This window comes from Nerophis ophidion, linkage group LG09, assembly GCF_033978795.1.
Source record: "Nerophis ophidion isolate RoL-2023_Sa linkage group LG09, RoL_Noph_v1.0, whole genome shotgun sequence".
In the NCBI taxonomy this organism is placed as follows: domain Eukaryota; kingdom Metazoa; phylum Chordata; class Actinopteri; order Syngnathiformes; family Syngnathidae; genus Nerophis; species Nerophis ophidion.
Window position 1 is genome coordinate 2,601,470 of NC_084619.1, and position 21,744 is coordinate 2,623,213.

Sequence of the window (21,744 nt, forward strand, 5' to 3'; positions counted from 1 at the left end):
CCACTAAGCTAATTTCAGTGACTTTTTAAATGGATTTTAACATGCGACAGAAGGCTGAGCAACACTCAACATCCAAAAACGTCAAGACCAACAAAATTAGCTATGAATCAGAGTTTTTAGAATGTGGGAACTGGTTCAGCAGCTTAGAAAATTATGAAAAGCTTATTTTCCAACCCACTAAGCTAATTTCAGTGACTTTTTAAATGGATTTTAACATGCGACAGAAGGCTGAGCAACATCAGACATGCAAACATGTTAAGACCAACAAACTTGGCTCTAAAGCAAAGTTTTTACAATGTGAAAACTGGTTCAGCAGCTTGAAAAAAGAAAGAAAATCATATTTTCCAACCCACTAAGCAAATTTTACTGACTTTTTAAATGCATTTTAACATTTGACAGAAGGGGGAGCCACACCCGACATGCAAACACGTCAAGACCGACAAAATTAGCTCAAAGAAAGAGTTTTTAGAATGTGAAAACTAGTTCAGTAGCTTGGAAAAATAAAAAATAAAAGCATATTTTCTAAACCTACTAAGCTAATTTGAGTGACTTCTTAAATGCATTTTAACATACGACAGAAGGCTAAGCAACACTTGACATGCAAAAATGTGAAATCCAACAAATTTAGATCCAAAGCAGAGTTTTTAGAATGTGGAAACTGGTACAGCAGCTTTAGAAATATAAAGAAAAGCATATTTTTCAAACCACTAAGCTAGTTTCACTGATTTTTTTTAAAGCATTTTAACATGTGACAGAATGCTGAGCAAAACCCAACATCCAAAAACATCAAGACCAACAAAATTAGCTATAAAGCAGACTTTTTAGAATGTGAAAACTAGTTCGGTAGCTTGGAAAAATTAAGAAAATCATATCTTTCAACCCACTAATCTCATTTGAGTGACTTTTTAAAATGCATTTTAACATGCGACAGAAAGCTGAGCAACACCCGACATGCAAAAATGTTAAAACCGACAAAATTCGATCTAAAGCAGAGTTTTTAGAATGTGAAACTGGTTCAGCAGCTTTAAAAAAATTAAGAAAATTATCTTTTCAACCCTTTAAGCTAAATAAGAGACTTTTCAAAAGAATTTTAACATGCGACAGAAGGCTGAGCACACCTGAACACCAAAAAATGTTGCTCTGAAGCAGTTTTTAGCATGTGGAAACTGGTTCAGCAGCTTAAAAATTTTTTAAAAAAGCATCTTTTTCAACCTACTAAGCTAATTCCAGTGACTTTTTAAAAGCATCTTAACATGCTTTTAGAAGGCTTGCTCAGGGTTGCTCAGCTTAAGACTGAGCAACACCCAACATCAAAAACAAAAAGTCATGACCGACAAAATTAGCCCTAAAGCTGAGTTTTTAGAATGTGAAAACTGGTTCAGCAGCTTGGAAAAATTAAGAAAAGCCTATTTTCTAACCCACTGAGCTAATTTCAGTGACTTTTTAAATGAATTTTAAAATGTGACAGAAGGCTGAGCAACACCTGATATGCAAAAATGTTAACACCGACAAAATTTGCTCTAAAGATGAGTTCTTAGAATGTGAAAACTGGTTCAGCGGCTTTAAAGAAATAAAGAAAAGTATCTTTTTCAACCCACTAAGTTAATATAAGTGACTATTTAAAGGTATTTTAACATGTGACAGAAGGCTGAGCAACACCTGACATGCAACACATCAACACTAAAAAATGTTCTCCAAAGCAGTTTTTAGCATGTGGAAACTGGTTCAGCAGCTTAAAAAAATAAAGAAAAGCAACTTTTTCAACCCACTAAGCTAATTTCAGTGACTTTTTAAAATCATCTTAACATGCTTTTAGAAGGCTTGCTCAACATGAAAAAAAAGTCACAACCAACAAAATTCGCGCTAAAGCAGAGTTTTTAGAATGTGAAGACTGGTTCAGCAGCTTGAAAAAATAAAGAAAAGTATATTTTTCAACCCACTAAGCTAATATCTGTGACTTTTTAAATGCATTTTAACATGCGACAGAAAGCTGAGCAACACCCGACATGCAAAAATGTTAAAACCGACGAAATTCGATCCAAAGCAGAGTTTTTAGAATGTGAAACTGGTTTAGCAGCTTTAAAAAAATTAAGAAAAGTATCTTTTCAACCCTCTAAGCTAAATAAGTGACTTTTCAAAGGAATTTTAACATGCGACAGAAGGCTGAGCACACCTGAACACCAAAAAATGTTGCTCTGAAGCAGTTTTTCGCATGTGGAAACTGGTTCAGCAGCTTAAAAAATAAAGAAAATCATCTTTTTCAACCCACTAAGCTAATTTCTGTGACTTTTTAAAAGCATCTTAACATGCTTTAAAAGGCTTGCTCAGGGTTGCTCATCTTAAGACTGAGCAACACCCAACATCAAAAACAAAAAGTCATGACCGACAAAATTAGCTCTAAAGCTGAGTTTTTAGAATGTGAAGACTGGTTCAGCAGCTTGGAAAAATAAAGAAAAGCCTATTTTCTAACCCACTGAGCTAATTTTAGTGACTTTTTAAATGCATTTTAATATACGACCCAAGGCTTACACTTGACATGCAAACATGTGAAACCCGACAACATTTTATCTAAAGCAGAGTTTTTAGAATGTGAAAACTCGTTCAGCAGCTTAAAAAATTAAGAAAAGCATCTTTTCCAACCCACTAAGCCAGGGATCGGGAACTTTTTTTTTTCTGAGACAGCCAAGAAGCCAAATATTTTCAAATGTATTTCCCTAAGAGCCATATAAAAAAATTTTTAACACTGAACACAACTAAACGTGTGCATAGTCTGAAGTTAACTGTGGAGGGGGCGTGGCCTGCGGGCCTGCAGCAAAGCGGGATGTTGCCAGGACCGGCTTCAAATTCAGCGACAGGTGCGTAGAGGGCCCACCTGGGCCTTTTTATCTTTTTATCACCTGTCGCTCTGTTATAAGCAGCAGCCAGGAGGAGAGACGGGGTTGGGGCTGGAGCCAGAGCGCGAGTGAGGACGAAAGAGAAAAAGACAATTGCAGGAAAGCAACTGAGAGACTAATTGAAAAAAACAACAATATTTTAACCCTAAAACAGGCTCTCATGTCGGTGCTTGGTGGTCTGAAGAACCCCCAGGAGGGTAAGTCCAATACTAACCAATAATAAATAAATTACTTCTTACCATTAACGCAACTTCTTGAACATAAAAATGCATGAGAATGTTTTATACTTTGAACGTTATTTTTAACACTATGATTACAAGTGGAATTATTCATTACTTATCGTGTTAAGCAATGTCAGCTCAGATTTATCTGAGAGCCAGATGTAGTCATCGAAAGAGCCACATCTGGCTCTAGAGCCATAGGTTCCCTACCCCTGCACTAAGCTAATTTCAGTGACTTTTTAAAGGCATTTCAACATGTGACAGAAGGCTGAGCAACACCCGACATGCAAAAATGTTAAAACCGACAAAATTTGCTCTAAAGCAGAGTTTTTACAATATGGAAACTCGTTCAGCAGTTTTAGAAATATGAAGAAAATAATATTTTTCAACCCACTATGCTAATTTTGGTGACTTTCTAAAGGCATCTCAACATGGGACAGAAGGCTGAGCAACACCTGACATGCAAACATGTTAAGACCGACAAAATTTGCTCTAAAGATGAATTCTTAGAATGTGAAAACTGGTTCAGCGGCTCTAAAGTATAAAGATAATTGTCTTTCTCAACCCACTAAGCTAATTTCAGTGACTTTTTAACCCTTGTATTATGATGGGGAAAAATGACATTGATTATGTTGCGGGTCGTTTTGACCCGTATTGTGTAAATGCACTCAAAACAGTCAAGAAAACAGGTTAAACCAATAACTATTTATTTTAAGTTATATAAACATTTAGAAAAGTGACATACAATACATTTTTTATTCCAATTGTATTATGTTAAGGGTCAATTTGACCCATTCCAGTTTTTGTGTTGATCAAAGTACTGGTTATCCTTTCTTTTTCTTGCTGAAATCTGGTGACTTTTCCTCATCTAGGGTCATGAACTGGTGTGTAAATCTGGACACTTTGTTGTGTAGTGGAATGTTTGTGCAGAGTTTGTATAAAAAGATGATGTTGCGGGTCATTTTGACCCAGGCGCTTTAATGTAGGTAAATAGCTGTTCAGATCCAAAAAATAAACATGTCTCCTTGATGTACTTTTTACTTTGATGTACAATTGTTTGTATTTTGATTGCCTCTGAGACCCGGAGCCAGGTGTGTGAAGAGAGGGAACTTTCTCACACTTGTCCTTGTCTCCTCAGATGTCATCCTTCTGGAGCTCATTTTTGCTGAGTTTGTCAAAGAGATGACATGAGAACAGTGAAGAAATCTGCCGCCAGACCCCCATTGAATGTGCCAGAGTGTCTTCACATTTGACCGGCGATGCTAAGACAGACATGGCACAGAGATGTATGGATAACCTGCAGATGCATTTGCAACCATTAAGTCAACGAAATCACAAAGGTGAGTTTTGTTGTTGTTGACTTATGTGCTAATCAGACATATTTGGTCGCAGCATGACTACCAGCTAATTAATGCTAACATGCTATTTACGCTAGCTGTATGTACATTTGAAACTAGAGACCCACATTTAATGCGAAACAAACACTTACCAATCGACGGATTTAAGTTGCTCCAGTGTCACAAGATGCGAAAGTCCTGATCGTTTGGTCCGCACATTTTACCGGCGATGCTAATAAGGCAGCCATGCTATGGGCCACTTCATTAGGTACACCCACGCTATGGCCGAATAGCGTCAATAGCTAGTCGCTCAATAGCTTCAATTTCTTCTTCGATTTCGTTTTGGCGATCTACCTCCATACTCCGACCATCTGTTTCAATACATGCGTAATCTGTTGAATCGCTTAAGCCGCTGAAATCCGAGTCTGAATCCGAGCTAATGTCGCTATATCTTGCTGTGGTAACCGCCATGTTGTTTATATTTGCAGCACTGTATGACGTCACAGGGAAATGGATAGTGGTTTCGAAGATAGCGAAAATAAGGCACTTTAAAGCTTTTGTTAGGGATATTCCGGGAGGTGTAAATTTTTGAAAAAAAAATTAGAAAAATAAAACAAGCCACTGGGAACTGATTTTTATTGTTTTTAACCCTTTTGAAATTGTGATAATGTTCCCCTTTAAGTGTTGTACGTGCATACAAAAGTTTTAAATTAGATTTCCTTTAAGGTTATATTTCTCCTCTTTAGTTGAGAAAAATTGTTGTACATTCTTTGGTAGCAGGTTATAATTTGCTTTGTACATCAATTTAGCTGTTTGCAATTTTACCAAATCCCCGAACTTTAATATTTTTGACTCAATAAATAAAGGGTTTGTATGTTCTCTATATCCAACATGATGTATTATTGTAATTGATCTTTTTTGTAACACAGTTAACGAATGTAGCTCACATTTGTAGTTGTTTCCCCATATTTCTGCACAATAAGTCAGATATGATAAGACTAGCGAGCAGTAGAGAATAGAAAGTGATTTTTGGCCCAGGACGTATTTTGCTTTATTCATTATTGAAATGTTTTTTGCCAGCTTATGTTGTATTTTTTGTATATGAGATTTCCAGTTCATTTTATCATCTATTAATACTCCCAAAAATCTGGTTTCTTTTACCCTTTCAATATCTGCTCCGTCTATTTGTAATCGTGTCAGATGCTCTTTTCTACTGTTACCAAATAGCATTATTTTAGTTTTACTGAGATTCACAGATAGTCTGTTTTTATAAAACCATTATTTTAATTTGTTCATTTCTTCCGTTATTATTTGTATAATCTGCTGTGTGTTCTCTCCTGAACAGAAAGCAGTTGTGTCATCTGCAAATAAAACTAACTTCAAGTCTTTTGTAACTTTACAAATGTCGTTTGTATGAAGATTAAACAATCTTGGTCCCGGTATTGATCCCTGGGGTACACCACAAGATATATACAACCGTGTTGACATATTTTCACCCATCTTCACATATTACTTCTTACCCAGTTCAAGACCAAACCTCTGATGCCATATCCTTCTAGTTTTGGTATTAAAATATCATGATTAATTGTGTCAAATGCTTTTGTTAAATCCATGAATACTGCAGCTGCACATTCTTTACCGTCTATTGCATTGCTCATTTCATCTGTTATTTGGATTCATGCTATTGATGTTGAGATATTTGCTCTAAATCCGAATTGGTTCTCCACTTTTGTTGATAAATTGATCTAATCTACTATTGAATAGATTTTCCATGATTTTGGAGGATTGTGGAAGTAATGAACCTGGTGTGTAGTTAGTGAACTGTTGTGTGTTTCCATTCTTATGAACTGGTACAACTTTTGCAATTTTCCTTTTGTCGGGGAATTAGAAATGATACGTTACTGATATATGTCAGAGGTTCTTGATGTCTTCTGTAACCTTTTTTATCCTTACCCTATCTATTCCATGACAGTTGGTTGAGGTCTTAGATTTACAATTTTTTACAATTTTGATTACTTCTTCTTTTGTCAAATTCTTAAGAAACATGGAATTGGGATTTCTGTCTATGAGCTCACTCAAGTCCTCAACTGACCCATCATCTGCATTTGGAACTCTTTGCACCAGATTTTTTTCCGATATTAACAAAGTAATCATTAAAAGGTTCAACTATTTGGTTCATATCGTCAAAATGCGCTCTAGCGCAATTTTTGAATAAAACACAGCAAAAACTGCCCCTAGTTAGTCAATTATATTTATATAGCGCTTTTCTCTAGTGACTCAAAGCGCTTTACATAGTGAAACCCAATATATAAGTTACATTTTAAAGCAGTGTGGGTGGCACTGGGAGCAGGTGGGTAAAGTGTCTTGCCCAAGGACACAACGGCAGTGACTAGGATGGCGGAAGCGGGAATCGTCCCTGCAACCTTCAAGTTGCTGGCACGGCCACTCTACCAACCGAGCTATACCGCCCCTATGAAGAAAACACAAACAAAATTGCTTGTAACTTCCAGTAGGAATGCCAGAAAGACATGAAACAAAAACTTCTATGTAGGTCTCACTTAGACCTACATTTAGATAATTGACATCCTTTGGCAAAAATCAACAGGAAGTTGGCAGTTACCCCTTCAAAATAAAAGTTTTGTAAAAACCAGTCACCTTTTTTAAAACGTAAACTCCTCCGAGTGCGTTTGTCGTTTCGGCTTCAAACTTTGAACCCTTTTGATTAAAACTGTCCAACAAAGTTTTGATTACTGCTCCGGTTTGGATTTTACACTCCTTCAAAGAACCCCTGCGCAAAGTTTCCTAAAAAAGGTCATTTTTGCCTCTTTCAGCTGTAATTTGACCCCTTTAAAATGCTTCAAAACTCACCAAACTTGGCACACACATCAGGACTGGCAACAATTGCGAGCTAATAAAAAAACCAAACCCCAAAACTCAAAATTGTGCTCTAGCGCCCCCTAGGAATACAACACAGACATACTGCTCCTAGGAAGAAAACACAGACAAAACTGCTTGTAACTTCCTGCAGGAATGTCAGAGAGACATGAAACAAAAACCACTATGTAGGTCTCATTTAGACCTACATTTGAATAATTAACATACTTTAGCAAAAATCAACAGGAAGTTTGATATTTTCACTTCAATACAACAACTGCATTACTTTCACAATGCATTAAATAGTGGCACCAAGGTGTCTTCTACCACGTATCCGGCCGTGGGTCTCGGGGGCAGCAGCCAAAGGCGGACCTGACCAACGCTGCTTGCAGCTTTAATTTTTTGTATTTCCGTCTAGAAAGTACCCATGTGCTCACTGTTTCGTGGAGTGAATACAGTAGCAATCAATTACCATACTAAGTAGTATGTGCGCTGTTGTCTATGTTATGCAGACTTAAAACTCTCAAGCGTTTTTTTTTTATTGGTGAAATTTTTACTGGGGCACTGCAGATCAACAGTGGGGCACGTGCCCCAGTGAAATATGTCTGGCGACGCCCCTGGTTTTATCTAAAGTCCTGTCAGGGAGTATTTTGAAGGGAAATTTGCCACTGAACACAACGTTCTAGAGCACAGGTGTCTAACTCAAGGCCCGGGGGCCTGTTGTGGTCCTCCACATAGTTTTATGTGGCCCGCGAAAGCCTGGAAAAAATGGGTTTCAATAAGATATGTGTTTAAATTCTTTTTTTTTTTTTTTTTTTTTTTTACTAAATGCATTCGTTCTTTCAAATTGGACAGAAAAATGTATGCGTTGACCTGATCACTGTGTCCCTCTTTTAAGTAACCATCCAAGGAGTATTTGCGGGAAAAATAAATTGCATTCTGCATATATGCATGTTTAATGCAATATTTTTTTGTGATTAATCTCCTGAAAATTAACTTGTTAGTTTTGACAGCGAAAATGTGTAAGAATATAAATCAGTGCTGTCAGACGATTGCATTTTTAATTAGATTTTGCATTTGAATGAAGTAGTTAATTAATGCAATGACTTTTATGCAGTATTTTGACACAGATGTAATTTCATTGTCTGAATGGTATATTGGAACTGGTTTAAATGTTTTACCTAATCTACGTCACTTTTTTGCTCAAAACTTGGAAACAGTTTTATCTAAAGTCCTATCAGGGAGCATTTTGAAGGAAAATTTGCACAGGTGTCAAACTCAAGGTCCAGGGGGGAACTGGCCCGCCACATCGTTTTATGTCGCCCGCGAAAGCCTGGAAAAATGGGTTTAAATAAAATATATATATGTGGAGAGGCGGAGATGGCAGCGAGGAGGCGGAGATGACGACCGAGCGGAGAGGCGGGGCGTGTCGGGAGCGACGCCACAGACGAGATCAGGTGCGTGGCTCGCACACCGAGAGACAATTAACATTTCTCCTCTGGCTGTATAAAAGGGCAGCAGTGGAGGAGGGCGGGGAAAAAGGAGGAGGAGAGCCCGCAGCAGCGACTGTAGAGCGACCGAAAACAGACAAGGACGACGACGGCGACTGAAAAGCGGACCGTGAGCGAGCAGTGGAGAGGAGGAGCTGCAAAGCGACCCGATCTCAAGACAAAAGCTTATTTGAAAAAAATAAACAAGAGTCAAACCTGCTCGAAAACAATGTCCTTCCTTGATGGTCCGTGGAACCCCCACGGTGACAGCAAGCAACTGTCACAATATATATATCTATATATTTTTTAGGGGTGGGCAAATTACTGCGTTAATTATGAGTTAACTCATCAATCTATTAACGCCGACAATTATTTTATCGCACATTTGCGTATGTTGTTTACATGCTTTTATTTTGTTAACGCCTTTTCTTAACAAGATGGCATCTTGGTAAAGATGGAACATTTGGCAAAAATACCGGACAATTCTGCAAATTACATGGCTGGCTTACAGCGTGGTCACTCCGGGATCACTTACGACCGCCAGACAATTCTGGATGTGGATAGATCGGGCCGTTTTGGACTGAATGAGGCGTGCTTGCTAGACCGGCTAGCTAGCATGGGAATACTTTGCCGGCTACATCCAGCGGCCTGTGAAGCAGCGGAGTATATGTGTTGTCTGTCTATTTATGAATAATGCAGACCAGGAGTGTTGGCTGAGTTCTTAACGTTTACTTTCAGAGCGTGCATATCACAACATACAAGATGCCGTCATGGCGACACAACCTATACCGGGCTACCGCGCATGCTCCTCACTCCTGTTGCATGCTGGGTAGGGTAGTTCTTTTATTCCCTGGCTCATAACATCACAATATAGTACCATGTATATGATGCCTTCAGTTTATCAAAGCACCAAGCAAACCATCGGAAAATTCCCATCATATCAATTCCTAGATATGGTCATAATTATTTTAAGTGCACTACGCAGAATAAACACAACATTATTAATATTGCTACTACGGATAATTTGGTCAAAAATTCCCTAAAACAGCCCACTACCTATAATATAGGTTTTTTAAACATAAGATCCCTGATAAAAAAAATGTTTCTGCTGTTACCTCAGAAATTGCCTGTTCAGATGTTATGATTGTGGCTCAGAGATTTGTATGTAGATTATATTTATTTTCCATAACAAACAGGATAACGTAAATACCCTGGCAGTGGCAATAAGCTTAAATGTTTGTATTTACATTTTTGGAGTTGATTTTCATAAAATATGCTATTTAACTGCTACTGTTTAACAAGGACTGATTTAAATTGTGTTTGCACAACAAATGTTTTGGCGCTTTTGTTCATGTGGGAGAATATTCCAATAAAGGTGCACTACACACTACTTTTGAATTCATTATTGGGCTTTGCGTATACAATGCAGTTAATCGCGATTAATCGGAGAAGTAGTGTGATTAACTTCGATTAAAATTTTTAATCGTTGCCCAGCCCTAATATTTTTACTAATTTAATTTGCTCTTTCAAATTTGACGGAGAAAAAAAATGCAGAGTTTAAACTTGAATATTATCCGATCCTGCCAATCATATTATTATATACTGTACTGTAAACTGCTCACAACATACACGGCCTTCACAAAAAAATGGGAAAATGTGGCTGTGAACTTCTTCCTGCCATCATCGTGCGGGTTGCATGGACCATTCAGGAAGGACATCTGGCTGAGCAGGTTTGACTCTTGTTTATTTGTGCCCAAGACCAGACTTAAGACCAGGGGAGACAGGACCTTCTCTGTGGTCGGCCCTAAGATCTGGAACACTCTGGCCCTCCATGTTCAAACTGCTTCCACAGTGGAGTGTTTTAAGTCTCGTCTTAAGACCCACTTTTATTCTTCTGCTTTTAACACTACGTGAGTTGTGTGGTCCTCTGTTCTCTGTGTTTCTTATACATTTTAAGTCTTGTCTTAAGACCTATTTTTATTCTTTGGCTTTTAACACTACGTGAGTTGTGTGGTCCTCTGTTCTCTGTGTTTCTTATACATTTTGATTTTTATTTGACTGTTTTAATTGATTTTACCCTTTAAAATAGTTTTTAATCATATTTGTTTTTATATTGTTTTTATTGGTTTTATTTGTATTCATTTTTTGTTTTATTCAGTCATTGGTGGAGCATAATATTGTTTTTAACATGGCTGTGCAGCACTTTGGAAACGTTATTGTTGTTAAAATGTGCTATATAAATAATGTGGGTTGGATTGGATTGGATTTTTCAATAAAGCTTTGTCTTTTCTCCGGATCGCTTTTCAGCTGCTCCTCTCTCGCCTTCAGTCTGCCGCGTCTTCGTCGCTGTGTTCGGCTCGCTCTCGATCGTTTTCGCTTGTCGGGTTCTTCTACTCCTTCTCCCCTTTTACACAGCAGGAGGCGATGCATTAACGGGGTGCAGGTGCGCGATCTACGCACCTGAATTTGATTGCTGCGGCGTCGCTTCCAGCACGCCCCGCCTCTCCGCTCCGCTGCATCCTCCGCCTCCTGGCCGCCATATTGGCTTGTGGTTTATGAAGGCCTGCAGCTGCAAACACTAAATGATGAGCCTGTTTTGATGCTATGATAAATGTTATCTTGTATTTTATTTTTTATTATATCGTATACGCATTGTGGGATTTTTTTTTTCTTTTTCTCTCTTTTTCTTTGAAATTGTATTTTTCCGAATCTGAATCAGAAAAGTTGCTATTGTCATTGTTTGAGAACGGGTTCACAAACTAGGAATTTTACTTGGTACATAACTTTCAACCACACAAATTAAACCATAATTAAGAAACGTTTTCAACGGTGCAACATTTCCAATTTTACTGTCTTTTTTACATCATGGCCCGAGGGACTAAAAATGAAAAGCAGCCTTCTGGCTAATTCTGTCTTTTTTAACCATGTGTACTCATGTGTTTTTGTGAAACTGCATTGTCCCCTTTGGAATCAACTCATCTTAATCTTAATCCTATTGCAAAATTTGTTTTGTGAGATAAAAACAAATAGTCCAATATCGGCTTGTCACATTTTTTTATGATTTTGAAGAAAGTTATACATAAAAAAATCAAATAATCAAAATGCATATGCATTTCGATTAATCATGATTAATCACAGGTTATTACCCGCATTCATAATGTAAATTAATTTTTAAAAAGTGACCCTCTGAAAGCAGCCATTACTGCGACGTGGCCTTCAATGGAAATAGGTTTTATAGTACATCCCTGGTCTGAAGTCTCGTCACTCCATCCCCTGTTTAGCTAAAGAACATAAAATAAAAATGTGTATAAAAATAAAATAAAAATGTAAAATAAAATAACTAAATACAATTTAAAATAAAATAAATAAATAAAATGAAAATAAAAAAAATGCACGAATACAAGAATACAAAAATTTAAATAGAATAAAATAAAAATAAAATAAAATGAAATACAAATCGAAATAAAAATGTGTATAAAAATAAAATAAATATATAAAATAAAATAAATAAATACAATTAAAAATAGAATAAATAAATAAAAAGAAAATAAAACAATAAAAAAAAATAATTAAATAAAATAAAAAAAAATAAAATGAAAATAAAATAAAAATAAAATACAAATAAAATACAAAAAAAATAAAAATAAAATATAAATAAAATAGAATAAAATAAAATAAAATACAATAAAAATAAATATAAAATAAATTACAAAAAAATAAAAATCTGCATTTGCACATGATTAATGCGATAATTGTTTGTAACTAATCACATGAGTTAACTTGTTCATTTTGATGGCTTTAATAAAAAGCTGTGCCACTTTGCAGGAAGTGAAGCATGTGCAGTCAAAATGAATTGCGTGATTAATCCGAACAATAAATGCAATTATTTATTCATGACAGATGTAATATACAGTGCAGGCCAAAAGTTTGGACATACCTGCTCCTCATTCAAGTTTTCTTCATTTTCATGACTATTTACATTGTAGATTGTCCCTGAAGGCATCAAAACCATGAATGAACACATGTGGAGTTATGCACTCAACAAACTAAAAAAAAAAGGGGGAAATAACCGAAAACATGTTTTGTATTCTAGTTTCTTCAAAATAGCTACCCTTTGCTCTGATTACTGTTTTGCACACTCTTGTCATTCTCTGGATGAGCTTCAAGCACACCTGTGAAGTAAAAACCCGTTCAGGTGACTACCTCTTGATGCTCATTGAGAGAATGCCAAAAGTGTGCAAAACAGTAATCAGAGCAAAGGGTAGCTATTTTGAAGAAAGTAGGATATAAAATATGTTTTCAGTTATTTCACCTTTTTGTGTTAAGTACATAACTCCACATGTGTTCATTCATAGTTTTGATGCCTTCAGTGACAATCTACAACAGGGGTGTCCAACATACGGTCCGCAGGATGAGTTTGCTGAGTATAAAAATGAGCGGAAATTTTTTAATGAAAGAAATTGCTGTTCTAAATGTGTCCACTGGATGTCGCTATAGCAATTCTTTGTATCTTTGTAGATGATGTTTACATAACAAACCACATGTTAGTACAACAGTTGAGGAGAATGAGTAAACTACACGAATAGCATCCTGTAATTGAATTTTGTTATGAAATTTTTCGTTTTTAGAGCATTTTAGAACTCTGCCACACTCAATTCCATCCGTGTGACTGATGAAAATGATCAAATCATTTATTCAGAACGTTTAAATAACAACAGATGAAGATGGAATACTATTAACCCCACAATGTAAGTGTAAAAAAAAACAACAACGTTATATGCTTGTTTTTTTTTTAAACAAAGGAAACAATCCAAAGTTGTCTTTATGTTTGTCATGTCTGTGTTATCATGTTTTGTTTTAGTCATGTTCGGGTTTTTTTTTGGACTCTTTGTGCACTTTTGTTTGTCTTTGTCACCATAGCAACTCATTAGTTTTCACCTTTTCCTCAAGTCACGCACCTGTCTGACGTTTTGCACTCGCACACCTGTTTTCACTAATCACCACAGTATTATTTAAGCCTGTCTGTTTCCGTTTTTCACGCTGGCAACACCCTCCATCACCGTCTACCACCTTCCATGCCTTCCATGCCAATGATTCATGCCCCATGTCTTTTTCCAAGTAAGTTTTGTGTTATTCATGCCATTGTGCAAGTATTTTGTTTTATGTTCATATTTTTATTTCATAGCCAAATTTTTGTACCGCCATTGTGCGCGCCTTTTTTTTGCTTCCTTTTTTTGTAGTTTGTTAGTGTTAAAATAAATTATGTACTTACATTCACGTCTTGCCCGTGCCAACTTTCCTTTACCTCGGGAAAACAATCCACGCCCAAGTCGTAGTCTTGACAATTTTTAGGTTATCATGCCATGATTTTACCAGTTTGGCCCACTTGGGAGTGCATCCCCAAAATAAAATGTGTTTGATGCCCTCCATCTACAATGTAATATATTCATGAACATAAAGAAAACCTATTAAATGAGAAGGCGTGTCCAAACTTTTGGCCTGTCCTGTATATCAGTGTTTTTCAACCTTTTTTGAGCCAAAGCTCAAAAAAGGTTGAAAGATATGACTTTAAACCATAACCAACCATGCATGAATATAGCTCTTGTCTCAAAGTAGGTGTACTGTCACCACCTGTCACATCACACCCTGACTTATTATACGTTTTTGTTGTTGTTTTCCTGTGTGTAGTGTTTTAGTTCCTGTCTTGCGCTCCTATTTCAGTGTTTTTTTTGTCTTTTTTGGGGTATTTTCCTGTAGCAGTTTTATGTCTTCCTTTGAGCCATATTTCCCGCATCTACTTTGTTTTAGCAATCAAGAATAGTTCAGTTGTTTTCATCCTTCTTTGTGGGGACATTGTTGACTGTCATGTCATGTTCGGACGTCGTCTTTGCTCCACAGTAAGTCTTTGCTGTAGTCCAGTATTCTGTTTTTGTTTACTTTGTAGCAGGTTCCGTCTTAGTTTCGTTCTGCAGAGCCTTCCCTAAGCTTCAATGCCTTTTCTTAGGGGCACCCACCTTTTGTTTATTTTTGGTTTAAGCTTTAGATTCCTCTTTACCTGCAGTCTGCCTGCCGCTGTATCTGACATCTACAAAGCAATTAGCTACCTGCTGCCACCTACTGATATGGGAGAGTATTACACGGTTACTCTGCCGAGCTCTAGACAACACCGACACTCAACAACAATACATCATTTGCAGACTAAAATTAACGTATTTCCTTGAATTGCCGCCAGGTATATAGTATGCGCCTGCCTAGAATTACTGCCGGGTCAAACTCGTTTCGCAAAATAATTAACGCATGCTTAGCATTACCGCCGGCTCAGGATTAACGCCGGTTCAAACTCGTTTCGCAAAATATTATTTTTATTAGCACATGTCTACAATTTCCGCAGGGTCAAACTCGTCACGTCACGAGTCACACTTCACCTGTCATCATTTTCAAAATGGAGGAGGCTGATTTCAATCATTTGAAATCGCATAAAGGTAAGAAGATTAAGAGCTATTCAGTAGGATTTAAGGTCCAAGCTATTGAATATGCTAAAAAGAACAGTAAGCAGCTATGTTTTATTAAAAGACCGTAGCTGCGTGTGTCAAATATGAGTCATTAAATGACTCCCGCCTCCTGGTGGTAGAGGGCACTATTGATCCTTCTTGCGACTACTCGGTTGCAGAAGACTTTAAACTATAACCAACCATTCATGAATATAGCTCTTGTCTCAAGGTAGGTGTACTGTCACCACCTGATTAGCGCCGGGTCAAACTCGTTTCGCAAAATATTATTTTTATTAGCACATGTCTAGAATTTCCGCAGGGTCAAACTCGTCACGTCACGAGTGACACTTCACCTGTCATCATTTTCAAAATGGAGGAGGCTGATTTCAATCATTTGAAATCGCATAAAGGGAAGAAGATTAAGAGCTGTTCAGTAGGATTCAAGGTACAAGCTATTGAATATGCTAAAAAGAACAGTAAGCAGCTATGTTTTATCAATATACCGTAGCTGCGTGTGTCAAATATGAGACATTAAATGACTCCCGCCTCCTGGTGGTAGAGGGCGCTAGTGATCCTTCTTGCGACTACCTGTCTGCAGAAGACTTTAAACTATAACCAACCATGAATGAATATAGCTCTTGTCTCAAGGTAGGTGTACTGTCACCACCTGATTAGCGCCGGGTCAAACTCGTTTCGCAAAATATTATTTTTATTAACGCATGTCTAGAATTTCCCCCGGGTCAAACTCGTCACGTCACGAGTGACACTTCACCTGTCATCATTTTCAAAACGGAGGAGACTGATTTCAATCATTTGAAATCGCATAAAGGGAAGAAGATTAAGAAATTTTCAGTAGGATTTAAGGTCCAAGCTATTGAATATGCTAAAAAGAACAGTAAGCGGCTATGTTTTATTAATATACCGTAGCTGCGTGTGTCAAATATGAGTTATTAAATGACTCCCGCCTCCTGGTGGTAGAGGGCGCTAGTGATCCTTCTTGCGACTACTCGGCTGCAGAAGAAGTGACAACAAGCAGCAAAAGTCAGCAGGGATTGTTTATTTTTTTCCTCTCGCTTGCACTTTTAACATGGAGGATTACATATCTAAAATAAAACAGTTTTCTAAACTGGACTTTCAATGGAAGCAGGAGGTAATAAAGGAAGATCTCCATCGAGACCGAGAGACTTTTAAAACTGAAGAAAGATAAGGAAGACTTCTATAAACAAGTTATCGATCCTTTTGATCAGAAGGAGCTGCGCATGGACTTCATTTATAAGTAAAGGTGAGACCATAATAATGTTTTTTTTATTAAATGTGCTTTTCATGATGGTATCCTTACATCACACTCAAATTTATAAGCGCAGGCCTAAATTTACCGCATGCCTTTGCTAAGCAAGAGTGAGCAGCGATCGTTTATTTTTTCCTCTCGCTTGCACTTTTAACACAGAGGATTACATATCTAAAATAAAACAGTTTTCTAAACTGGACTTTCAATGGAATCAGGAGGTAATAAAGGAAGATCTCCATCGAGACAGAGAGACTTTTAAAACTGAAGAAAGATAAGGAAGACTTCTATAAACAAGTTATCGATGCTTTGGATCAGAAGGAGCTGGCATGGACTTCAATTCTAAGTAAAGCTAAGACCATTTTTATTAAATGTGCTTTTCATGATGGTATCCTTACATCACACTCAAATTTATAAGCGCAGGCCTATATTTACCACATGCCTTTGGTAAACGCCGGAGTGAGAAGAGGTTTTAAATTAATTCAAGGAAATACGGAACTGGTTTGCAAAATGTTTTTAACCCAAATAAGTGAAACTAGATCACCTGCCAAGGATCACCAGACTGTGTCTCACAGTGGTTGAAAAAGACAAGATAGTTTAGTGTTGGTTTGTGCAGGTGTGTTTGGTTTTGTGAGTGGCCATAGTTACCCAGGATCATCTTGGAGCTCTCCGGGCCCTGTGCCGGTTTCACCGCCAGCCAGTTGGAGAGCACCGTGGCGGGCAAGGTGAGCAGGCTGTTGCTGGACAGGTCCAGGTAGGTGAGGTTCCTGATGTGTGCGTTGGCCTCCGCCGGAAGCGAGGTGAGCTGGTTGTTGTGCAAATCCAGAAGTCTCAGACTGGGCATGTGGGTCAGCGACTCCCAGGGGAAGGCGACCAGCGCGTTGCCGTCCAGGCGCAGCTCCTCCAGGTTGAAGAGGCCCCGGAAGCTGTCGGCGCCGAGGACGGAGAGCGTGTTGAAGGACATCCACAGGAACTCCAGACTGGAGAGGTAGTTGAAGGCTTCGCTCGGAATCCTCTGGATGGCCGTCTTCTCGATGCGGAGCTTGGACGTGTCCACCGGGAAGCCGACAGGCACGAGGGATATTTCTGGATCGTTGCAAATAACACTCCTGGGAAAGCAGTTCAAGAAGAAAAATAAGGATCACACGCTTATTAATGCAAGACATGATCAAGTTGCTCTTTGGTGGAAAGTTCATTCATTTCAGAGTTTGATTGTTTGTGCATGTTCACAGCAGCAAAAACATAGTCAGAGTCATTATTATGTTAGATCCACTATGGACTGGACTCTCACTATTATGTTAGATCCACTATGGACTGGACTCTCCCAGTATTATGTTAGATCCACTATGGACTGGACTCCCACTATTATGTTAGATCCACTATGGACTGGACTCACACTATTATGTTAGATCCACTATGGACTGGACTCTCACTATTATGTTAGATCCACTATGGACTGGACTCTCACTACAATGTTAGATCCACTGTGGACTGGACTCTCACACTATTATGTTAGATCCACCATGGACTGGACTCTCCCAGTATTATGTTAGATCCACTATGGACTGGACTCTCACTATTATGTTAGATCCACTATGGATTGGACTCTCACTATTGTGTTTGATCCACTATGGACTGGACTCTCACTATTATGTTTGATCCACTATGGACTGGACTCCCACTATTATGTTAGATCCACTATGGACTGGACTCTCTAACTATTTTGCTAGATCCACTATGGACTGGACTCTCACAATATTATGTTAGATCCACTATGGACTGGACTCTCACTACTATGTTAGATCCACTATGGACTGGACTCTCACACTATTATGTTAGATCCACTATGGACTGGACTCCCACTATTATGTTAGATCCATTATGGACTGGACTCACACTATTATGTTAGATCCACTATGGACTGGACTCACACTATTATGTTAGATCCACTATGGACTGGACTTTAACAATATGATGTTAGATCCACTGTGGACTGGACTCACACTATTATATTAGACCCACTATGGACTGGACTCAGACTATTATGTTAGATCCACTATGGACTGGACTCAAACTAATATGTTAGATCCACTATGGACTGGACTCTCACTATTAAGTTGGATCCACTATGGACCGGACTCTCACACTATTATGTTAGATCCACTATGGACTGGACTGTCACACTGTTATGTTAGATCCACTATGGACTGGACTCTCAAACTATTATGTCAGATCCACTATGGACTAGACTCTCTCTCTATTATGTTAGATCCACTATGGACTGGACTCTCACTATTATGTTAGATCCACTATGGACTGGACTCTCACACTATTATGTTAGATCCACTCTGGACTGGACTCTCACTATTATGTTAGATCCACTATGGACTGGACTCTCACACTATTATGTTAGATCCACTATGGACTGGACTCTCACTATTATGTTAGATCCACTATGGACTGGACTCTCACACTATTATGTTAGATCCACTATGGACTGGACTCTCACTATTATGTTAGATCCACTATGGACTGGACTCTCACTATTATGTTAGATCCACTATGGACTGGACTCACACTATTATGTTAGATCCACTATGGACTGAACTCTCACTATTATGTTAGATCCACTATGGACTAGACTCCCACTATTATGTTAGATCCACTATGGACTGGACTCACACTATTATGTAAGATCCACTATGGACTGGACTCTCACACTATTATGTTAGATCCACTATGGACTGGACTCTCACACTATTATGTTAGATCCACTATGGACTGGACTCTCACATTATTATGTTAGATCCACTATGGACTGGACTCTCACACTATTATGTTAGATCCACTATGGACTGGACTCACACTATTATGTTAGATCCACTATGGACTGGACTCTCACACTATTATGTTAGATCCACTATGGACTGGACTCTCACTATTATGTTAGATCCACTATGGACTGGACTCTCACACTATTATGTTAGATCCACTATGGACTGGACTCTCACACTATTATGTTAGATCCACTATGGACTGGACTCTCACTATTATGTTAGATCCACTATGGACTGGACTCTCAAACTATTATGTTAGATCCACTATGGACTGGACTCTCACTATTATGTTAGATCCACTATGGACTGGACTCTCAAACTATTATGTTAGATCCACTATGGACTGGACTCTCACTATTATGTTAGATCCACTATGGACTGCACTCTCACACTATTATGTTAGATCCACTATGGACTGGACTCTCACTATTATGTTAGATCCACTATGGACTGGACTCTCACACTATTATGTTAGATCCACTATGGACTCTCACACTAATATGTTAGATCCACTATGGACTGGACTCTCACTATTATGTTAGATCCACTATGGACTGGACTCTCACTATTATGTTAGATCCACTATGGACTGGACTCTCACATTATTATGTTAGATCCACTATGGACTGGACTCTCACTATTATGTTAGATCCACTATGGACTGGACTCACACTATTATGTTAGATCCACTATGGACTGGACTCTCACTATTATGTTAGATCCACTATGGTCTGGACTCCCACTATTATGTTAGATCCACTATGGACTGGACTCTCACTATTATGTTAGATCCACTATGGACTGGACTCTCACACTATTATGTCTGATCCACTATGGACTGGACTCCCACTATTATGTTAGATCCACTATGGACTGAACTCTCACTATTATGTTAGATCCACTATGGACTGGACTCCCACTATTATGTTAGATCCACTATGGACTGGACTCTCACTATTATGTTGGATCCACTATGGACTGGACTCTCACTATTATGTTAGATCCACTATGGACTGGACTCTCACTATTATGTTAGATCCACTATGGACTGGACTCTCACTATTATGTTAGATCCACTATGGACTGGACTCTCACACTATTATGTTGGATCCACTATGGACTGGGCTCTCACTATTATGTTAGATCCACTATGGACTGGACTCTCACTATTATGTTGGATCCACTATGGACTGGACTCTCACTATTATGTTAGATCCACTATGGACTGGACTCTCACTATTATGTTAGATCCACTATGGACTGGACTCTCACATTATTATGTTAGATCCACTATGGACTGGACTCTCAAACTATTATGTTAGATCCACTATGGACTGGACTCTCACTATTATGTTAGATCCACTATGGACTGGACTCTCACTATTATGTTAGATCCACTATGGACTGGACTCTCACTATTATGTTAGATCCACTATGGACTGGACTCTCACTATTATGTTAGATCCACTATGGACTGCACTCACACTATTATGTTAGATCCACTATGGACTGGACTCTCACACTATTGTGTTAGATCCACTATGGACTGGACTCCCACTATTATGTTAGATCCACTATGGACTGGACTCTCACTATTATGTTAGATCCACTATGGACTGGACTCTCACACTATTATGTTAGATCCACTATGGACTCTCACACTAATATGTTAGATCCACTATGGACTGGACTCTCACTATTATGTTAGATCCACTATGGACTGGACTCTCACATTATTATGTTAGATCCACTATGGACTGGACTCTCACTATTATGTTAGATCCACTATGGACTGGACTCACACTATTATGTTAGATCCACTATGGACTGGACTCTCACTATTATGTTAGATCCACTATGGTCTGGACTCCCACTATTATGTTAGATCCACTATGGACTGGACTCTCACTATTATGTTAGATCCACTATGGACTGGACTCTCACACTATTATGTCTGATCCACTATGGACTGGACTCCCACTATTATGTTAGATCCACTATGGACTGAACTCTCACTATTATGTTAGATCCACTATGGACTGGACTCCCACTATTATGTTAGATCCACTATGGACTGGACTCTCACTATTATATTGGATCCACTATGGACTGGACTCTCACTATTATGTTAGATCCACTATGGACTGGACTCTCACTATTATGTTAGATCCACTATGGACTGGGCTCTCACTATTATGTTAGATCCACTATGGACTGGACTCTCACTATTATGTTGGATCCACTATGGACTGGACTCTCACTATTATGTTAGATCCACTATGGACTGGACTCTCACTATTATGTTAGATCCACTA

General features: G+C 38.2%; 1 protein-coding gene across 1 annotated transcript in view; it reads right to left on the reverse strand.

Moving 5' to 3' along the window:
* lrit1a (leucine-rich repeat, immunoglobulin-like and transmembrane domains 1a) overlaps nucleotides 1–21,744 on the reverse strand; it is a 39,225-nt gene that overhangs the window by 5,344 nt on the left and 12,137 nt on the right. Inside the window, exon 2 of the mRNA XM_061910046.1 lies at nucleotides 17,241–17,701. Coding sequence (XP_061766030.1) covers nucleotides 17,241–17,701 — 461 coding nt within the window. The remainder of the gene's footprint in view (nucleotides 1–17,240; nucleotides 17,702–21,744) is intronic.